The sequence below is a fragment of the Nelusetta ayraudi genome, unplaced genomic scaffold, assembly GCF_046127955.1.
Source record: "Nelusetta ayraudi isolate G7.1 ecotype Tasmania unplaced genomic scaffold, CSIRO-AGI_Nayr_v1 ptg000004l, whole genome shotgun sequence".
Taxonomy (NCBI): domain Eukaryota; kingdom Metazoa; phylum Chordata; class Actinopteri; order Tetraodontiformes; family Monacanthidae; genus Nelusetta; species Nelusetta ayraudi.
Window position 1 is genome coordinate 984,985 of NW_027466054.1, and position 22,213 is coordinate 1,007,197.

The window sequence follows — 22,213 nt, forward strand, 5'->3', positions numbered from 1 at the left end:
TTTTAAATATTTAACAAGATTTAAATCACTTTAAATCCTAAAATAAAACTTCCTGTTCAACATCACGGAGACGCTGCATCATGGTTGTTGAAGGTCAGACGGAGGTCAGGACTTCTGCACACAAACACGTCCAATTTTCCCACAATGTCAAAAGATTTTTCTTTTCTCCCAGAAAATCATTAGTTTTATTTCAATCAAAGTCAAAAGGACGTTTGAAGGACAAACTTTGCTCAAATCTCTTCTGAGTCATGACAAACACTGGCTGCTGGATTACACACAATTCTCAACTCAGACTATTAAAAAACGCCACCATTTCGTTGTTTCAGTGTCATCCAGCGAAGGAGTTGGAGGGACGACCCTTGACCCCGAGCCCTGTCACCTGCGCGCGCACACACACACACACACACACACACACACACACACACACACACACACACACACACAGTGAGTGGACTCAGTCAGTGCAGACAGGTGAGTGTGTGTGTGTGTGTGGGGACCTCTGACCCGAAAGGTGTTCCCTGCCAGCGGCTGCTCCAGTCGCTCGGCCTGCTCCAGGCCCAGACTGGCAGAGGTCACGTAGAGGTCAGAGTAGTCGGAACCCCCGAAGCAGCAGGAGGTGGTCTTGGAGACGGGCAGCGTCACTGTCCGCAGCCGCACACCTGTGACCAACCACATAGACAGTGGGGTGTCATATGACCACAGCAGCCAAGTAGGTTCACGGTGTTTCCATAAGGGTGTTTGAAGTGTAAAACTACAGTGTAATATCATCCGTTACATGATTTTTGAATTGTAATATATAATATAAAACTATAAAATAATATAAGATAATAATACAATTATGTATACATATATATATATATATATATATATATATATATATATATACATACACATATATATACATACATATATATATATATACATATACATACATATATATACATATACATATATATATACATATATATATGTGATATATCATTGCAACCAATCGAATGCAAAGTATGACATTATACCATTTACTTTATAATAATACCATCAACAGTAATAGTAGTAATATCAGTAAAACAGTAGTAGTAGTAGTGATAGTAGTAATTAGTAATAGTAAAGTGCAATAGGGCAGTATGATATAATGAACATAATATGAATATAATATAATTATATGTTTTTGCAATGTGAAATGTAATATAAAATATAGTATATAAAACTGAGAAAGTGAAGCACCTGTGTTGGGGTCAATCTGGAGGACACGCCCCCCGTTGTAGCATGCCACCCACAAGCCGCCGCCGGCGTCCAGGGTCATGCCGTCAGGAAGGCCCTCCCCCTCCTCCAGCCGGTACACCACGCGGCGGTTGCCTGGGCAACAACAGGAAGTAAGACCTAGGCTCTGTCTCAATTCAGGATCTGCATCCTTCGAAGCATGCATTTGAAGGCCAGTTGCGTCATAGCACTGTGCGAAGGCCTGTCCCAATTCACCAAAATTCGAAGGACGCTCCAAATGCGCCCTTGAAATGCGGCCTACTTTTAGCCGATTCGGAGGATGCACCGCTACTATCTTCGCGGCCTCCCGTATCCCAGGATGCTTTGCGTGCTACTGCAAAGCATCCTGGGATCCTGGGAAGTCAGCTACTTATTTGAACATCCATCGCTATATATGTGAAATCAAAACCCCAAAATTCAGTTAAAATATATATATAAAATGGTTAGCTTGATGCTATAAAAACGTCACTTCCGGGGTTGGCCAGCAGTTGGGAACGGCGGTGACGCAACCAGGAAATACAAATACTCCGAAGGCTAGACCGTCCCATGTGTGTTACCGGGGAGGCAGGTCTTTCCTGCTCTGTTGGACACTGGCTGGCAGTACAGGGATTCTTTGCCCCCAGTGGTCACTCGAGGTACTGCGGCCAAAAACCCCACAAGGCCCGAAAAGCATTTCCCACCCATTAGACCGCGATACAAAAATAAAGGCCTGCTAAATGGCTGACAGGATGACCTTTGACCTCAAAAGTGGTTCATAATGTTTCATCATAAAAGTCCTGGACTTTTAATCTTTCAATTTTTTTTTTCAAGGGCTAGAAAATAAACAGAAAAGTTTTATATTCCCAGCGTGTTTTGGCTCATTCTGATTGGCTGCTGGTGGCTCCTGGTATATCATATGTGTCACAGTGGTGATGGGACACATCACCACTGATCACACATCATCCAATGATGGGAAGTGACAATGCTGAGCATGCTCTAAAAACCTTTCAGTGTTAAAGCAGCTCTAGGTAACTTCAACCATAAAATTATGATTCCAAACTCAGTAAAGCGGTAGATAAACGATTAATAGGATCAATGGTGCCGCCTCGGCAGCGAGAGGGGGGTTGTGCCGGCTTTAACTGCACTGTGTAACTTTCAAGCGCGACCCGACACGCTGGATGAACCACTTTATGGCAGTGTGCTGTCGCTGTCGCGCTACGCTAACGTGCCGGCAATGTTACGTGGCGGGGGGTGTGTCTCTGAGTGTGCGTGCCATAGGCAGCTTAGTGCGTGATTGAAAGTGAGTGAGTGTGTGTGCGTGGCTGCGAGCGGCCAGTAGAGGCGCTCGCGCCACTGTGGTGCCCAAGCTGGAGGAAGAAGAAGAAGCAGCGCGCGAGAGAGCGGCTGAGTGCATGAATGGTAGCGGCGACCAGGACAGGTAGCGAGCGAGTTACAGTGCAGAAAGACAATAAACCCCTGTCTCATCAGCAACACGTCCTCCTCCTCTCTGTGTGTGCCACCGCTTCAACAAGTGTGGGGGTCATAGTTTGTTTAAGGGACTTAACCCCGAAGGAAGCGCGGTACTTCGGCCCTGGAGAAGACAAATCTCCCCTGTGTCTCCCGACCACGGTCCGGAACGAAATCAGGAACGGTTAACAGTACTTTTGTGCTGTTTCCTGAGTATCAATAAAGTTGTTTGCTTTAGCATCCGTTTCGGAGTTTGCTTTTCTTTTTCTTTCTCCGCGCTGCGTTTCTTGAACTCGACACGCTCCTCCGTGTGTATCTTTTCCAAGTGCCTGATTAAATTTGTCGTGTTGAAATGTTTTGCCGATGTTTCCCCCGCGAGGTACTGTAGCGTTGCATATACTGCAGATAGCTCGTGCTATGTCTGTTTCTCTCACTTTGAAAAACTTCCACACCTCCGACATGTTTGTTTGTGTCGCCCATGGATGTTGCTGTCGGGAAGATTCAAAGAAACTTTATTGTCCGTCACATAGCGACAGTACTCAAAACAGGAAGAGGCACGAAGACGAAAATGAAGTTTTTAGAATCATGAATCATTAGCTCTCGGATACAAACAAATAAACTTGTCGATGCTGTGAAACTACTTTGGAGTAAATGAGACAGATTTAAAAAGTTTCAACACGACGATGACGTCATTAATCGGATCGGTGATTTATGACATGAAGCCCGATCACAAACATTTCAAAAAATGCCAAATATCGGCCGATCCGATATAGCCGATATGATCGGTGTAAAGCCTAACTAATAAGTAACCTCGATGAAAGACGAAGTACTAAAAGTGTTAAGTGCTAAAATATTTCCAAGCGATTCTTCAGTATGCCGGCTGTGTCAACAAACCCTGGTTTTGTCCCCGTTTACAACACTGGCAAAGAGTATTTGCGGTTCTCAAACAGCAGGGAGCAGTAATGAGTCCAAGTTACCTAGAGCAGCTTTAAGCAAGTGAAATGAGTGGGCAGCGATGTTTGATCTTCCTCACTTACCCATAATTCCTGTGGTAACGTCATAGTCCAGGGCATCAACAGTGAGGGACAAGCTGTCGATGTAGAAGAAGGTCTTCTGGTCTGAGGACCAGTCCATGCCGTTGGAGATGCTCACCTGAGAGGGAGACAGGTGAGGCAGGGAGACAGAGAGTAGGACAGTCAGACCGACGGAAGGACAGACAGTAGGATAGGCCGTCAGGCAGACAGAAGGGCAGATAGTAGGACATGCAGACAAGCACACAGACAGACAGTAGGACAGACAGACAGACAGGTAGAAGGACAGACAGTAGAACAGACAGGTAGACAGACAGACAGAACGGTGATGGTGCAGGATGAGGTCAGCTGACCTGGTCCAGGTGTCTGGTCACAGTCAGGTCTGGGGCCACGGAGAACAGAGATCCCTGGCCCTCTTGGACCACAGCGGGTCGAATCTCCCGTCCCATCGTCCCTGAGACAGCAGAGCACCGGTCACATGTCCAAACCTCTTATCACATGATCAAACCTCAGGTCACATGACTCCCACCTGCCAGCAGGCGTCCTGTGGGGTCCACCTTCCCGTCGTTGAGACGGTTGTTGGATTTATCGTGGTCCACTTGTGCCAGTGATGCCATCCCCCCCGTCAGCCAATCAACAGCCACCACGCTGCGGCCCACCCCGGCCACGTAGCCGCCGCAGCGGCGAGGGACGGCGAAGCCCACCATGTCACCTGGACACACACACACACGCACACACACACACACACACACACAGAAACACCTGGTTACCTCATTGGCCCGCGGAGGGACCGCGAGCTGCCTCATGATTGGCCGACCTGTGTCCACCGACTGGACGTGATTGGTCAGCGAGTTCCAGCGGTGGATCTTCTGTCCGCCGATGTCCACAAACAGCAGTGTTTGATCTAGCTCCTCCCACACTGGCCCTTCACCAATCAGAGCGTTGGCCTTAACCACGCATTCCACTTTGACTGATGACATCACGAAGTGAATCAACCACTCAAGGCAACGGGAAAACCTGTCGGGTCACCAAAAAAAACAATCAATACAGCAGTTTTACTGCAGCACTATTTCTCCATTAGGCCACCATACAAAAATAAAGGCCTGTAAAATGGTGACAGATGACCTTCCAATGCAGATTTTTAAGTCCTGGACTTTTAATCTCTCAAAAAGCAACAAAGGCCAGAAAAAAAACAGAAAAGGGTTTTATATTCCTTGCCTCGTACGTGCTGCTGTGTTTTGGCTCGCTCTCATTGGCTGATTGTGTGTCCAGCTGTATGCCGTGGGTTAACGGAGGCATGATGTCGATTGACTCTACTGCGCATGTGCTCTGGGTGGGTGCGCATCATGCAGAAGCAACATGAATGCGCCGCCGTGTCTTGGCTGTGTCTCAATTCAGCGTCCGCATCCTTCGAAGCCTGCATTTGAAGGCCAGTTACGTCATAGCACTGCGCGAAGGCCTCTCCCAATTAACAAAAATTTGAAGGATGCTCCACATGCACCCATGTCAATGTTGAATAATGGTTAGCTTAAAGCTATAAAAACGCCAATTCTGGGGTTGGCCAGCAGTAACGGCGGTGATGCAACCAGAAAATATGCCGAAGGTTAGACCGTCCCATTTGGTTACCGGGGAGGTGGGTTTGGGTTCGTCCTATGTTGGGTCCTTCGAAAGACCCTATAGACGAAGGATGCAGACCCTAAATTGAGACACAGCCACAGCCCTTGGAAATAGCTATTTCACACCTAACTGCTGCGATTGACGCAGAAGGGACGCTGCTCATTGACTTTGGCTGTGATTCAATTCAGGGTCTGCATCCTTCGAAGAAAGCGTCCTCCGTCGGAAGGAAGCGTCCTTCGAAGGACCCGGCCGAGAAGGACGAACCCAAGCCCGCCTCCCCGGTAACCACATGGGACGGTCTGGCCTTTGGCATATTTCCTAGTTGCGTCACCGCTGTTCCCTACTGCTGGCCAACCCCGGAAGTGACATTTTTATAGCATCAAGCTAACCATTGGTTCGCCATCCAACCATGGCGTTGGATGTTCAAATAAATAAGTAAAAACCCTACATTAAAAACGTAATATTCTATGTGAAATTTCAATACTTAGATTTATACGTCGTGTCTTTGCTAATTTCAGCTGACTTCCCAGGATGCTTTGAAGCACTGAATTGAGACACAGCGCAGCCGCTCGATCGGTTCACATGAGGATTGCAAGATCGCGCGACAACCCTGGTCGCTTTCGCGTGTATTTAAAGAAAACAACAATGAAACAAAACATTGATACTTCGAGACACTGTCCCAACAGTGTCTCGAAGTATCGATGTGTGTAAAATTAAAATTAAAAATAAAAATAAAAATAATAATAAAGCGAACTGCTGGCATCATACAAAATGCAGGTATTTAAAGTATAGATGCATTTTGTTCATCATAGTTTGAGATTCAAAGTGAAATCTGTTTCTGTTTGACGGCCGACCTGAACAGCGTTGAAGCCGATGCGTCACGTTGATGTTTCACAGTAAAGTACAGCACATATAAATACAAAATCCAGCACATTGTGTATTATGATGAAAATCAACCGGATCCACTGTGTTTTTCCTGTCTGAACGATCCTACCTGCTGTGATTGACGCAGGAGGGACGCGGCAAGCGTCGGCGTTCTTTTCCAGCGGGTCTTGCAGCAAGCGTTTTACTGCTTCTGGGACGCTTCTGAAACGCGGCCGCTCTGCGCCTGGTGTGACCACTATTTAACACCAGAAGCGTCTGCAGAGCGTCCGCGTCGACGCAGTAAAACGCGGCCACAAATGAGCCAGGCGCAGAGCGGCCGCGTTTCAGAAGCGTCCCAGAAGCAGTAAAACGCGACCCGCTGGAAAAGAATGCCAGAATTTATGCTTTGACGCTTGCCGCGTCCCTCCTGCGTCAATCACAGCAGGTAGGATCGTTCAGACAGGAAGTCAATTATGTAAAAACATGGTGGATCCGGTTGAATTTCATCATAACACACAGTGTGCTGGATTTTGTATTTATATGTGCTGTACTTTACTGTGAAACATCAACGTGACGCATCGGCTTCAATGCTGTTCAGGTCGGCCGTCAAACAAAAACAGATTTCACTTTGAATCTCAAACTATGATGAACAAAATGCATCTATACTTTAAATACCCGCATTTTGTATGATGCAAGCAGTTCGGTTTATTGTTATTTTTCTTTTCTTTTCTTGACAGACATCGATACTTCGACACTCGAAGTATCGATGTTATGTTTCATTGTTGTTTTCTTTAAAAACACACGAAAACTAACTGGGTTGTCGCGCGATTTTGCAATCCTCACGTGAACCGATCGAGCCGCTGCGCGCGACGCTCTGCTCGTAAAACGCGTCCTGTGGGTGCTGTTGCGTGAGCAGCGCGTCTACGCGATCGCTCTGCTGACGCTTCTAGTGTAGCTGTGCGCGTTAACAAATCTCGACTTCAATCGGGCGCTTGCTGACGACGTCAGTTCTGTCGCTTGAACTTTTCCCGACTGGAGACAGTCGGGTGAGTGAGCGCGTGACACCACCGAGCGAACAACTACACTGACTGCTAGTGTCGCCACACGGAAAACAGCAGAAAGCACACCATTAATTCACACTTGCGGTTCCCAGTTCCCCTCCTGTTTGTGTTGTGTTTTTAAATGTGTGTGGCAGCGCGCCAGTCCGAGTCTCCCTCCGAGACCCGGAAGTTCACCGCCGTCATATGTTTTAAACGAGCAGAGGAAACATTTTAAACCGTGACTGCGTCAATGAAGCTCCGGGTTGAAACTCATTACCTCCACCTGGTGCTGCTGCTCCACGGCTCATCTGCAGGGAGTCACTATGTACGCTCTCCGAGCCCCTCAAGCGGCCCCGCCCACAACAACTACACGATATGGGACTGAAGTGCGGAAGAAGAATCCAAAGGTCTTCCTTTGTCCGGAAAGACTGGTTTTCTTTACTTGTTCTTCGTCTTGACGACCGTTCATAAAATGTCCTGGAGGGTCTTTTCGCTTTTGTCTCTTCCGTGTGGCACACACAAAAATGACGCCAGAATTGACACAATTATTGTTGTAGTATTTCTGACCACAGTCCATTAAAAAAACAACAACAACATTTTAATAGTTCAGTAAAAAGTTTTCTGTTTTTTCAGACATGGTCAGGGAGCCGGCAGGGTCGGGGTGGTTTAGAGTCAACATGATGGTGGTTAGTGGGACAGTATGGTTTGATGATGAAGCTACAAGAGTTACCAATGATTAATCACAGATCAATACTCAGAGCCTCGATTGGTTCCAATGGTCAACCGGATGAGTTTCTTCATAGAAGGACAACCAATGGGAGGCCGCGGCCCGCGGGGGTCAGTTTCTGTTCTGTCCTGTCAAGGGGTCCAGGGTCACTTCCTGGGTGCGGCGGCGGTGGCTCTGGCTCGGTTCAACCTGTCAATCAGCAGGCGGTCGGAGGCCAAACATCGCGAGAGGACCGCCCCCATCTCCAAGTCGTTCCTGCGTTCGATGGCGGCGTCTGCTGCCCCCTCCAGGTCACTGGCAGAAGGAAGAGGACGTTACCACGGTGACCAGAGGGGGCATGTCCTCCCTACTCTGATAATATCACAGCCTTAAACAACCATATGCCAGACATTGTCATTACACACAAGAATGAGTGAATTAATGAAAGGAATTGGTAAGTGCTATGTGTGCCATCCCAAAGGGCGCTATCCGTAGCCTTACTGCATTCTGTATGTTTTTGGCTCCTAGTGCTACAGACCTTATGAATGCAGACTTTGAAAGTGGGTTTCTTTCTCTGTAACTGGTTTCAGTAGCTAATGTTAATGGTATTGGTTGCAACTAGGTTTAACCATGTCCCCTTTGTGTTTAATATTGTGATACAATTTTGATTTCAATGAATTTATTAAGATTATTTCAAATGTATTAATTATTCACATTCAATAATTGTGATTATTAGACTTGTTATTTGGAAAAGTTTTTATTCAGGCTTTTTACGCTCGGGTCTGTTGGTCATGGACCAGACTGTCCAACTATAAAGTTGTTGACTTTGTGCTACTCATGTGGTAGGAAGCTCTGCAGCCATATAGACACTATTCCCTATGTTAATCTTCCACCCACTTCACGGCACTGGACAACCATCAATGCAAATATAACTGTAACTTAACATCCCGTTAGAATCTCAAGCTCTGGAATTAATCAACTGTTTGGATGTGCATACCTCAACCAACAAATTGGACAAAGGCAAAGAACTGGACCATAATTGAAAGGGCACTTTGTAAACATTGTGGTTTATGGTTATTCCCGACAAACCTTTGCCAGATCTAGAATTTCCTAAGCCCAAAGTATTTCATTACCTACATTTATCTATCTAACTCACACATGTTACAGTCTCACCTGACGGCCAGGTGAGCTCGGACCTTCTGCTCTGGCATCACCTTGGAAACGTACTTCTTGGCTTCATACTTGTTGTTGCTCTTCATGCAGACCTCCACAAAAGGCTGGCCAGAGGTGTGGAATTGTTGGAGATTTAAGCAAGAGTCATTTGAGTCATTAGAATCATTCAAGCGGTTCTCACCAGGTAGCCAATGGGAGACTTCTTGCTCTTGGAGAACTTCTCCAGCTCCTCCCACTCTTCCTTCTCTGCAAGCGACTTGAGTTTCAGCCACCAGTACCTGCACGCACACATGCACGTACACAGGTGAGAAGGGTGGAAGCACCATGGAACAGGGAACCACAACACCTGGTTCCTCTCTGGAGAACCTGGTGGTTCCAGTCTGGAGAACCCCTTGGGTGAGAGCACTTCAGCCAATCACAAAAGGAGGGGAAGCAGTCACATGACTCACCTCTTATCAGGAACTTTGAAGTCTCTGTAAAGTTGCTCTGCCTGTTTGTGGAGGCCAAGAGCCAGAAGAGTCTCAATGGTCACCTGCAGAAGGACACATAGGAAGTGACGTCACACCACCACCACCACTGGGCAGAGGCCCCGGCCCTTACAACACACCTGCAGAGACAGCCCCAGAAGCCCCGCCCCTTTTTCTTCATCCAGTTTCCGTTGGAAACGAAGGAGACGCATCTTTTCTTCGGTGGCCTGAGAGGAGAAAAAAGTGTTTGGTTGTGTCTCAATTCAGGGTCTGCATCCTTCGAAGGAAGCATATCCATCGAAAGACGGGTCCTCCGAAGGACCTGGCCTAGAAGGACAAACCAAAACCCTCCTCCCCGGGAACCACATTGGACGGTCTAGCCTTCAGCGTATTTCCTGGTTGCGTCAGCGCCTTTCCCAACTGCTGGCCAACCCCGGAAGTGGCGTTTTTATAGCATCAAGTTAACCATTGGTTCGCCATCCAACCATGGCGTTGGATGTTCAAATAAGTAAAAACCCTACATAAAAAACTGAATATTTTATGTGGAATTTCAATACATATTGTCTTTGCCAGTAGATGCTGCAATTTCAGCTGACTTCCCAGGATCCCACAATGCTTTACAGCAGCATGCAAAGCATCTTGGGATACAGAAGGACGCGAAGGATAGTAGCGGTGCAGCCTTCGAAACGGCTAAAAGTAGGGTGCATTTCGAGGGTGCATTTGGAGCGTCCTTCGGATTTTCGGGAATTGGGACAAGCCTTCGCGCGGTGCTTTGCTTTCAAATACAGGCTTCGAAGGATGCAGACCCTGAATTGAGACACAGCCACAGCCTTTGATTTTTCACCCACTTCCTGTCCATTAGTGATGACATCATCGCCGAACAGACCAATCTTTCTTTTTTTTTTTTTTTTTTTTATAAATACCTTGGCTGCAAATTCGTTCTTGGCCTTGTTGTACTCGTCCACAGCGCCCTGCAGGAGAGCGAGACGGCTGTCCAGCCTCTGCAACACACACACACACACCTTTAGAGTAGTAGTGCGTGTGTGCGTGCGTGCATGCGTGCTTGCGTGCATGAACCTTCTCTCTGTAGCTGGCGCTGACGTGGTAGTTGGCCAGCTCCTGGTGGTCATCGTCCTGGTTGAACAGGTCCTTCAGGGTCTCCTGCTCCTGGTGTTTGCAGAACTGAAAGAGACCAGCACGTCCCGGTGGGAGAGACCACTGAGGTGAGACCACAGCGGGGAGGGGCCACCACCCACCCAATCTAGCAACCCACCCCTCCGAAGAGGAGGGGTGGGGAAGAAGAGGAAGAGGAGGGGGAGGAAGAAGAGCAGGGGAAAGAAGAGGAGGAGGAGGAAGAAGAGGAGGGGGAAGAAAAGGAGGAGGAGGAAGAAGAGGAGAAGGTGGAAGAAGAAAGAAGAGGACGAGGAGGGTGAGGAGGTGGAAGAAGGGGAGGATGAGGAAGACGAGGAGGAGGAGGAAGAAGAGGAAGAGGTGGCAGAGGATGATGAGGAGGTGGAAGAAAAGGAAGAGGAGGAGAAGAATGGAGAAGCAGGATATCGAGGAGGAGGGCAAGGAGAAGCAGAGGAGGAGGGAGAGGAAGAGGAAGAGAAGTACCTGTCTATAGAGGCTGAGAGCCACCGGTTGGTTCCTCAGCGTCATGAAGAAGTCTCCTCGGTTCATCTCGTTCTTCAGGTAAGTGACCACGGTGTAGACTGGGACAGGGGGCGGCAGGTCAGTGTGGTACTCACTGTGGCAAGGCGGGGGTGGGACAGCTCAACTCACCCAGGTCAGTGTCTCCACTCTCCACGGCTTTGCTTAGGGCCAGCTGACTCCTCTTCATCTTCAGCAGCAGAGGGACCTGCTCCCCAGACCGAGCCTCAAAGTCCAGCAACTGCAGGGGGAACCAACAAGAACCAACATGGACCAATAGGGAACCAATGTAGAACCACCTGGGAACCACCATACCTCGTTCCAGTGTGGAGAACCGGCTGGTTCCAGTATGCAGAACCTCCTGGTTCCTCTCTAGAGACTGACTGACAGGCCTGACTCACCTTGATGGCCAGCTCAGTCCGTCCACATTCAAAAGCCTTGGCTGCGATGTCGGAGTAGGAGACTCCAGGTGAATCTCCCACCTTCAAACACACGGCCCTGGCGATGGCCTCGTCCGATAGGTCCTTCTGCTGCACCTGGACATGCCCAAAGAGACGTCACTCCGAGAGCTGAAGGTGGGTGGGTCCGGCACCGGTCGGTGGGGCCAATGAGCTCACCTTGCAGGAGGCCCAGTGCTTGAGGACCCTGCTGACCCCCTGGTAGTCTGGGATCTTCAAGTAGCGGCAGATCTCCATGGCCAGAGGGTAGAACTGTCGGTAGACCAGCCTGGAGATGGACAGGTAGACAGGTACACAGACAGACAGACAGACAGGTGAGGACAGGCCCAGGTAGACAGACAGGTGAGAGGACCAGCTGACTCACCTGTCCAGCAGCACCTGGAGAGTCATCTGCTTGAACCTGAGGCGGGAGGTCAAGGAATCAAACTGTGTGTGTGTGAGTGGTCAGAGGTTACTGAGTGAATGTAGGCAGAGGATACTGGGTGTGAGTGTGTGGTCAGAGGTCAGAGGTTAGAGGATACTGTGTGTGTGTGAGCGGCAGGCCCACACTGCTGTCCCGGACTGAGTTGAGCACCCTGAGCTCCCGGCACGTGGCCACAAAGCGGTCAGGAGTCGAGTCAGTCAGGAAGCTCTTTCCGAAGGACGCCGCCTGGTGGAGGGAGGAACACACTGCAGCACTGACAGCAGGAGGCCATTAGGAGGAGGAGGAGGGGGCAGTTCTCACCCGCAGCAGGGACTTCTGGGTGATGGGGTTGTACTCGTGACCCGCCGCCTCCACGCACTGGGCCACCGCCTCTCCCAGCATGCTTTGCTCCTTGATCTCCCGCAGGTACTCGTCAGCCTTCTGGCTGGACTTCTGCAGAGAGGGAGGGAGGGAGACCACAGGAGGCTTCAGACCACAGGAGGCTTTTGACGCCTCAGATGGGTCAAATGGTCAAGGGGTGAGCGGCGGCCACTAAAATCAGTATGCAGGTTGAGGGGCGTTACAGCGCACATTATGGTGTAGGTGCGGTTTTTCAGGGCTCCCGTCTGATACTTCTAGATTCAAGCAATATAACATTTCTAAGCGTGCCTGCTAGAAGATTAAGCATTACGCTCGCCTTCCGTCTGTGCACTTATGGCAACCAGGAAGAAACAGGAACAGCTGCCTTATGCCAGGAAAGCAGCCCCTTCAAACCCAGCACGAGAGCCTCATGCTAAACCTAGCATTGAGGGTGCTGACGACGCCCCAGAACAGATGTGACTGCTCTAAGACTGCAAGGGAAGCTCAGCTTCCCCTAAAATGTCAGAAAATAAGCGGTCACATATGTACTGTTGTGTGTACATTTCATTCACTAAATATGCGATAGAGTGCGTTCATCTTTAGTTCAAAATCAGCTTCTTATCGCAGGTAACTGACAGTGACACGACTTCTTTCTCATACATCCCCGCAGCGTCACCGTGCTTAGACCATGAAGGCGCTGAGCGTCTATTGAATTCAATGGGGAAGCATAGAGTGGGTAGTTCCACTGCAGCGAAACAAGACGGTCATTGGATAAATACTGGGCTTTGTCCTGCCCATCGGATGCTCAGCGTCTCTGGGGTCTATGGAGCAATGGCCTCGGTTGGCCCCGATGCTCGGCTTCTGCATGATGATTGGATGATCTGTTTGAGGCTGAATCCTTTTTGATTGACAGTGAAATGAGCGAGTCAGTGATCTTGAAGTATAACCATCCGGCGAAGCAGTTTTCAAGTTTTTCATTCCGTTGTTTTGAGTTGAGTTGATCAGGAGACTTTACGTGTCCTCTTAGCGACGTTGTCTTTGTTAAAAATGTCTGTACATGTACATATATATATATATACATGTGTGTGTGTACGGTCTGTCTCTTGCCCCCCACCTTTTTTTTCTTCTTTTTTTCCCCTCTCTTAATTAATTCCTCTTAAATTTAATTTTTGTTTTATTTCATTGTGTTTTATGTCTGGCTTACTGTTGCCCTTTTTTCCTCGTTTACTTTCTTATAACTGTCTATATATTGGTCACTGTCTTGTCTCTTATTTGATGTAAGTTAATTCTCATAAATAAAGTGTTTAAAAAAAAGAGGAGGTGGGGGGGTCAAGGGTCAAAGGTCAGCGCTGTCCCCACCTCATACTCGCGGTGGGCCTCCAGCAGCAGGGCACCGGGCGCCATGGAGGCGATCTTGAAGATGTCCTGGCACACCAGAGGGACCTCCTGCAGCAGCTCCTGGCTCCTGGAGCTGATGACCCGAACCCCGTCCAGCTCCCCCACCAGGACACACTTCTCCTCCATCGGGAACCTGGGGTCAAAGGTCAAGGCCAACAGGTAACACCTCAGACTGGCCAAGGAGCTGGAGCAGCAACAGCAGCAGCTACTGGCCCAAAGGATACTGGATGGTGTCCTCACAGGTACCGGCCACCAAGAGGAGCCTGTCCCACATCAACACCACAGATGGCTGCTGGCTCTTGGGACGGCGACACCTGAGTGGACAGACAGACAGACGGGTAGACAGAGAGACAGACAGGAAGGAAGGCAGACAGACAGACAAGTGGACAGACAGGTGGAGAGACAGACGGACAGATCGATGACTCACCAGACCATCTGTTTTGGTGGCGTGGTCTTCTTGGTGTCCACTTCCCTCAGCTTGTCCTGCAGGCAGAAAACCACCAGCCATCACTCACCTGGCCCCCCGCCCAAGGGCCAGGCTAAGCAGCTGACTGGATGGGGAGGTGGAGCATACCTGGAGGTTGGAGGAGCCAGTCCACAGGTGTCCAGTGTTAGTGAAGAGCGCCAGGTACTTGTAGCTAAAGGAGACGGCCATGTGGATGATGTTTCCGGCCTGAGGACCCAGACCAGGAGGAACCTGGGATAGAGAGGGATGGAAGGAGAGAGAAAGGTTATCTACCTCTCTCTCTCACTCACTCACTCACTCACTCACTCACTCACTCACCACGGCCGTGCAGGACGTGTTGTCCAGGATGAAGAGCTCCGGCCCGCTAGCCAGGAGGACCTTGGTCTGTCTGTCCTGGGTGAGCACCAGCCAACAGGATGGCTCCCCCTGCAGGCCTAGAGGGACAGGACAGGCAGACACGTGGGCTGGGGGACAGACAGACAGGTGGACAGACAGACAGGTGGTCTCTACCTGGGACCTCTGGCAGGCGGCGCAGCTTAAGGTCGTCGATGTTGGCGGCTAGCGTGAAGCGGGCAGAGCCACTGAGGATGGCCACGCCCGTCCCGTAGGGTGAGTGAAAGACCTTGGCCTGCAGCACATGGCTCTGGACCACCTCCTGGACACACACACACACACACACACACGGTCAGGTCACCTGACCTATCACTAGGGACGTGCCAATCAAAAGATCGGAGCGACATGCTGATCTAGCATATTAATAGCCATGTGTTCAAAATACCAGATCCAATCCCACTGAGGTTAAAAACCTCTTTTCCAAGGGAAAATCATGAAATATTTCTATAAATTATATATTTATAGTTTGCAATGCATAAATAAGCAGCACATTTCTGCCCCACTCTGCTCAGTATTTACTGTTTTATATAGTATGCACACTGTGTTCTTCAACTTGTAAAATAAACAAAACGATGATGAAAAGCAAAGCATGGTTTGATCATTGAAACAAACAATCCAATTTATTTTGCAGTGCACCAAGAGAAAAGTCTGAATCCAATGTATTCAGTTTATTTAATCGGGATTGGCAATTACTCATTAAAAAAAATCGGGATTGGATCGAGACCAAAAAAAGGTGATTCTGAAATCGCTACTGTCACCTGATGAAACCTCAGCGTTCCTTCATGTCAAGGAAATATGTGATGGCACAATTACACTCTTGACACAGCTAGCGAGCTAATAATGGTATTAGCATAGTCAAAAACCTGTTTTTTTTCCTTCTCTTTCTCTTCTCCCACATGAACTCGCTTCTCTTCTTGTTTGCACCTAGCGCAAAGCCCGCTGGGAGTCGTATGCTGTGTCTCAATTCAGGTACTGCACCCTTCAGACCGAGTGTCCTCTGTCTGAAGGAAGCGTTCTTCGAGGACCCAGCCTAGAAGGACGGACCAAAACCCACCTCCCAGGTACCGACTCGGGACGGTCTAGCCTTCGGCGTATTTCCTCGTTTCGTCACCGCCGTTCCCTCCGGCTGGCCAACCCAGGAAGTGACGTTTTTATAGCATCAAGCTAACCATTGGTTAGCCATCTAATGATGGCGTTCGATATTCAAATAAATAAAAACCGGATGTTAAAACTGAATATTTTATGTGAAATTTCAATACTTAAATTCATATGAAGTTTCTTTACCAGTACATGCCGCTAATTTCAGCCGACTTCCCAGGATCCCATGATGCTTTGCAGCCGCACGCAAAGCATCATGGGATACATAAGTATGCGAAGGATAGTAGCGGTGCATCCTTGGAATCGGCTAAAGCGAGTGCGTATTTCCGAGTACGCATTTTGAGCGTCCTAAGCCCCCTTGGGAATTGGGACGAGCCTTCGCACAGTGCTATGACGCAACTTCCTTTCAAAATGCGCACTTCAAGGATGCAGACCCTGAATTGAGACACAGCAGTAGTCTGGTGCATTACTGACCTACCGCAGCAGGCTAGGATATCAACCAAACAAGAACCATCTCAACCAGTACAGTATATATTTAACCTCAGTCCCCCTTGGCTGTAAATAATGATCACTCTGATAATACATCTGGAAACAATAATTATTCCTTTACAATGAATGCAACAGAGCTACGTAGGGCTGCAGCTAAAGATTATTTTTGTTGTCAACTAATCCGTCGATTATTTCTTTGATTAGTCACGATTATCTTCTTTATTTTCAACCCTATTTTGGACGTCTGTTTAACCAAACTTGCTTAAATCTTTACCTGTGCTATACTGTTGTACTCTGACAGCATACTGCACATTTTCTTTCACAAATATATCAGAATTATGACACACAAAGCATTTTATCTGTGACATAGTTGGTATATTTTTCAATGTAAAATATCATAGGTAGTTTAATTCACTATTTAAAGGTTAAATGCAATGTTTATCACAGTTAAATACCTTCAACAGATTTCTTACAACTTACCTATCTAACTAATATTCCCTAAACATCACAGTTGATAAGTGAAAGAGTGTTACAATTCAGTATATACGGTACTCGTGATAAGGGCTGTAATTCACTAATTACTGCCGTAAAGCACACATTTACCTAAGTGAACTATTGTTCACGAAGCAAGCTTGATCCAGGATTTTCCGACATACGAAAAAAAAGTATTATGTACTTGTCTCCTAGGCTGATGATTAATTCAAAAAAGAAGCATGTCATTTAAAAAAAAAAGTTTGCACCCAACGTGTTTCACTGCTTCATTTTCTATGAAATATTCCCAAACGTTAGAAACTTTCGGTCTTAGTTTTCGAGCCTTTTCAGAGAACAAGCCGTTCTTCTGTTTTTTGCAGGATGTAAACAACGAGCGACACCACCCTTGGCGCTCAGTACAATCCTTGCAGGTACAAATGAGCATATAGCGTCGGAATGTGATTTTATCATTCAGCAATTTACAATTACAATAACACGACGTGTTGACGCACACATGTATGTTGTTGACGTAATTGATTACGTTGGCTAATCGTTGCAGCCATAGCTAAATGAGGATCCGCCACAGTAGTAATAGACATACTGATGTGGTTCTGTGAAGTCAGCTGACCCACCTGGCCCATGCTGAAGTGTCTCTTGAATCCTCCAAACAGATCGTAGATGAGAACCGAGCCGTCCTGCTGGACACACAGCAGCTCGTCGCTCACGGTCCAGCCCAGTTGCACCACCGGGCCGCTCTTCCACTGGAGCACACACACACACACACACACACACACACACACACACACACACACACACACACACACACACACACACACACACACACACACACACACACAGTGTTAGACAGACACACAGGTGCTCAGACAGACTTAAGACTCTCTAACTGTTTTACCGCAAAGCTGGTGATGGGAACTCCAGAGGCTGAGTAGATCTCCAGCTGGGGCCGAGAACTGGGAGATCGTCTTTGAGGTTCCCTTAGGAGGGCTGGCGCGCACACACACACACACACACACACACACACACACACACACACACACACACACACACACACTTCAGTCAGCCAACTAGATAACGCACATCATTGTGTGTGTGTGTGTGTGTGTGTGTGTGTGTGTGTGTGTCTACCTATCGGTCCTCCATACGGTGCTGCAGCCACCAGACTGTCTGTCAGTCCGTCCTTCAGATCCCAGTTCATCTCATACAGCTCACTTTTACTACACACACACACACACACACACACACACACACACACACACACACACACACACACACGTCAGAAGCTCCATACAATCTATCACGTGACCTTATCTTAGCTATACTGACGGCCTACTGACAGGTTTATTTTAGTCAACTACAAGACCGACTCATTTATCCAATTGACTGGCGGCGGTGGCTCACAGCGAGCCAACACTAGCCTGTGTTAGCGGCCAACTACTGCGCAGTACTCAGCCGCTGCGGCAGTAGTTTCGCAGCGGCTAACGGCGACTAGCCGAGGACTGACCGGTAGAAAGCCTCGCCCAGCGGGTTCCAGTTGGAGGTGATGAAGGCCATGCCACCGTCCTCCTCCCTCACAGGAGAGGGACGTCTCTGCCGGCCTGAGGAGAAGGTTTCACACGGAGCTTCCGCAGGGGAGCAGACAGCCAGTCAGCTGACCGACAGCGGAGGATGTTGTCGCAACCCGATTTGAGTACTTACCCAAAGTGAGTCGCGCATGCGCAGTAGATGCGGAAGTGAAAAGCGCATGCGCGATTGTACGACCTTTTTACGACTGTTTTCAGACTCTACCCGATGTGAGTGTCGGTGTGACTATCTATCTGTCTATCTATCTATCTATCTATCTATCTATCTATCTATGTTACGTGGGATCTTTGAAGGACTTAAAAAGAACAAATGGAAAGATGGCGTAGTCGAGGAGTTGCTTGGAATTTATTCAAAGCTTGAACAATATCTGAAAAAAATTCTAAACATACAGGCAACATAAAACTGAAATGTCAACCGTACAATGGTCTTATGTAAACATGGAAACAAAAACAATTGCTCAAAAAAAACCAAAACCCGATCACATGAGAACAGGCCCCGCCCAGGGACTGCATATAATGCTGGGGAATCCTTTGCATCTGTTTGATGGGTGACACCTGCGGAAGTGGTGCATTGCATGCAAGTAGTGACAAGAGTACCGAACTGCAGCCCCTGCCTCTCAGTAGTGATGGTGAGGTGAAGCCTCATGAGGCATTGAACCACTTGAGCCAACTGTTTCGAGAAAGGGTTCATTTCTCAAAGCTTCATGTGCACACGAAACCACCCACTGGCCAAATGTACAATCACAGGCAAGCTGTGTCTGAACCACGTGTGATGCATTGAATTTTTGTGTCTGTTATGTCTGTTGGGAATGACTATGAATTGCAAAAAATGTATGACCAAATAATTTCTGTACATAAATTATAATATGGGTATAATACATTTTTCAAATGTATTCTGTTTGTGCAAATTTTCAGAAAATGGTAATATAATATGGCAGGTTGTGCAATATTCTTCTGAAAAGGGCATGGGTGTAATCAGGCAGATGACAGTGAAAGTGCTTGTGGAACTTGGAAAATGGCATAGATCGGGGGTGCTCACACTTTTTCAACGTGCAAGCTACTTTTAAAATGACCAAGTCAAAAAGATCTGCCTACTTTAAAATAGGAAAACATATTAATTCAGAAATATATTTGTAGTCCAGTGATAAAGAAAGAAAGAAAGAAAGAAGGAAAGAAAGAGGATTAAATGGGTCAGCATGTTCCCATGTGCATGTATGCTTATCATTGCACAGAAAACTCATGGTTTAAAATTGTTAAGGTTATATCTGCCTATGTTTTATTTTTTATCAGTAAAAGTGCGTTTACGTTAAGATGTTTTGCTGTATATTTTTGTTAGAGATAATTAGTGTGTGTGTGTGTGTGTGTGTGTGTGTGTGTGTGTGTGGAACGCAGACGTTTTGCTAGCAGCATCTCCCAGGATCTCCGGCGCGTCTGCGGTGCGTGCGCAGTTTGAAGCGCATTTTCCGAGCGACGCGTCTCGCGTGGCGTCTCGATCAGTTTACGCGAGGATTGCAAGCTCACGCGACAACCCCGGTAGTTTCGCGTGTATTTAAAGAAAACAACAGCGAAACTCTTTTTCCTGTCCTTGTCTGGTCTCATACAAAATGCTGGTATCTGGAAGCAGAAAGGACTCTATTTAATGGAATTCACCTGTGCGTCTCGAGGGTTGATGTGGTGGGGTGAGCGTCGGAGGCGACATTTTCTGTTGACCGCTTTGCTTGAATTAAGATCGCTTTGTGTTTCCGGTGTTTGTTTGTTTATTGGAGCTCGTATTAATAGTCATAAAGTAGATTTTTATTTGTGAGTTCATTCATTCATTCACGCGTGCCCAGCTGTCGGAATTAAGGTATGCACACGCACACGCACACGCGAACGTAACAGGTCATTGTTGTGAAAGAAACAACTATTCCCCGGTTAGACTTTAGCGGTATATCCATGTTGGGTGGCTGTACCGTTTTTTGTTTTGAAGCCGTTTGTTATTTTCGTGTCATTAAGCGGCTGGAGCCATTGGCTCGGGAGTGCCGCCGTAGTTCCCGTTTAAGACAAGTCATTATTTTCCAGGACTATCGGTATACAGGCACATAAATACCCACCGCTAGTATGCACAGAAGACTAGGATTATAAAATAAAATAATAATAATAATACAAAAAAAAAAAAATTCAGTTGCGTTTAAAAAAGGTGGTTAAATAAAAGTTTGAATTTGAATTCAGAGCTCGTGTGTTCTTTATTAAAAGTCGGTCATGAAGTAATAGTATAAAACATCCAGCGCTGCAATTAAAAAATGTTAATTTTTGTTTTGATAATTATCGATATCGATTAATATGATTTTTTTTTTTTATATATATCTATGCTTTTTTTCTATATCGTCCAGCCCTATCCCTCACAATTTCAAACTTTTATGATGGCCTTTGAACATAGCATTGAAGAAAAGACACACAGTGCTAAAGACTGCTTGTACTTTCTTGAGCAGTACACTAGAGGGCAGCCAAGGGAGTTGGTTAGAAACTGCCAGCATATGCCCCATGAGTTGGGATATGCCAAGGCCAAATCGTTGTTGCGCGAACACTTTGGTGACTCGATAAAAATTGCTTCTGCCTACATGGACAAGGTTCTCACATGGCCTGTGGTGAGATCCGAGGATGTGAAATCCTTGCAGGCTTACAGTCTTTTATTACGAGCGTGCTGTAATGCAATGGGAGGTGTTGTCACTGCTAACATGCAAGCAGTAATTAAAAAATTACCTTTTAAACTCAGAGACATGTGGAGAAGTGTTGCCTGCGATCTGCAGGATAAGTTTAATCGCAGAGTGAACTTTCGAGACATTGTTGAGTTTATTGAAAGGCAAGTAAGAATAGTAAGTGACCCAATAGTTGGAGATATTCAGGAGTCTCCAGCGGTAGCAGCTGCAAGAAAGGATGGAAGGAACTCTAAACCTCAGCCTTACTCGAAAGCAAAAAGGAAGTAGCTTTGCTACCACTATTGCTACAGCGGATAAGAGTGTTGAACCTAGCACTAAAAGAGAAAAGGACTCAGCTGTTTGTTTTGTGGGGCAGGACACATGTTGGACTTTTGTCGTTTGTTGCAAGAAAAACCACACACTGAAAAGATGTCCTTTTTGAAGGAAAATGGAGTTTGCTTTGGCTGTCTGTGCATTGGGCACAGGAGTAAAGACTGTCGAAGGCGTCTTTTGTGTAAAATATGCAACTTAAAGCATCCGACTATGCTGCATATCCACTCAAGGCAAAAGGAAGTCAATGTGAACCAAACAAAACCAGCGCCGGAGACGGCAAAGGCAAATGCTTCAATCTCTGTGCAATCCAGTGGTCTGACTGGGGCCGGTGAGCTTGTTTCTACACTATTTTACCAGTGCGAGTAAAAGCCCTTATGAACAGGCTGAAGCTCACAGGAAGGAAAACAAGTATTCTTCTCAGGACAATGGGTCAGGAGAAAGTTGTCGGCAGTCACATCGTGTCTGATTTAGAGGTGGCTGGATTGGACACCGACTGTTTCTGTGAGCTACCGGACATATTCACGCAGAAGAGCATGCCTGTCCATCAAGGCAACATTCCCAGACGTCAAGATCTTCAAAGATGGCCACACCTTGAGCGGGTGAAAATAAATGAAATTGACTCAGGGGTAGACTTGTTGATAGGAACTAATGTTCCTAAAGCCCTGGAACCATGGGAGGTTGTTCGGGGCGTTGAAGGGGGTCCCTATGCGGTCAGAACATTGTTGGGTTGGACCGTGAATGGTCCTCTGAGAGAAGACTGTCATAGTGACACTGTTTACATGCAACAGCATGTCACCGTCAACAGGATCTC

At 47.3% G+C, this 22,213-nt stretch overlaps 2 protein-coding genes and 1 long non-coding RNA gene across 4 annotated transcripts; 1 reads left to right on the forward strand and 2 right to left on the reverse strand.

Moving 5' to 3' along the window:
- Window positions 1-155: 155 nt before the first annotated feature.
- On the reverse strand, window positions 156-4,754 carry rgn (regucalcin). Its single transcript, XM_076042526.1, has 7 exons — window positions 4,555-4,754; window positions 4,267-4,449; window positions 4,091-4,191; window positions 3,744-3,858; window positions 1,225-1,356; window positions 505-659; window positions 156-379 (listed from the first exon to the last, which is right to left on the reverse strand). Exons 1-7 carry the CDS (start codon window positions 4,715-4,717, stop codon window positions 329-331), a joined length of 900 nt encoding a protein of 299 aa, XP_075898641.1. The 5' UTR covers window positions 4,718-4,754; the 3' UTR covers window positions 156-328.
- A 3,045-nt stretch (window positions 4,755-7,799) lies between these two features.
- vps16 (VPS16 core subunit of CORVET and HOPS complexes) lies at window positions 7,800-18,501 on the reverse strand. Of its 2 annotated transcripts, none has more exons than XM_076042262.1 (24): window positions 18,313-18,500; window positions 17,937-18,025; window positions 17,704-17,795; window positions 17,423-17,551; window positions 14,850-14,994; window positions 14,658-14,773; window positions 14,448-14,570; window positions 14,301-14,356; window positions 14,098-14,187; window positions 13,835-14,006; window positions 12,437-12,568; window positions 12,234-12,361; window positions 12,077-12,112; window positions 11,872-11,980; window positions 11,656-11,790; window positions 11,387-11,495; window positions 11,219-11,316; window positions 10,682-10,786; window positions 10,528-10,605; window positions 9,745-9,831; window positions 9,587-9,669; window positions 9,319-9,415; window positions 9,138-9,241; window positions 7,800-8,279 (listed from the first exon to the last, which is right to left on the reverse strand). In XM_076042262.1, exons 1-24 carry the CDS (start codon window positions 18,360-18,362, stop codon window positions 8,132-8,134), a joined length of 2,511 nt encoding a protein of 836 aa, XP_075898377.1. In that variant the 5' UTR covers window positions 18,363-18,500; the 3' UTR covers window positions 7,800-8,131. The 2 variants fall into 2 exon arrangements, with proteins under 2 accessions (XP_075898377.1, XP_075898385.1); XM_076042270.1 differs by having other exon boundaries at window positions 8,234-8,336; window positions 18,313-18,501.
- Window positions 18,502-19,016: 515 nt separating this feature from the next.
- LOC142899102 (uncharacterized) lies at window positions 19,017-19,570 on the forward strand. Its single transcript, XR_012928693.1, has 2 exons — window positions 19,017-19,288; window positions 19,330-19,570. It is a non-coding gene; the product is annotated as an uncharacterized LOC142899102 (long non-coding RNA).
- Window positions 19,571-22,213: the final 2,643 nt, after the last annotated feature.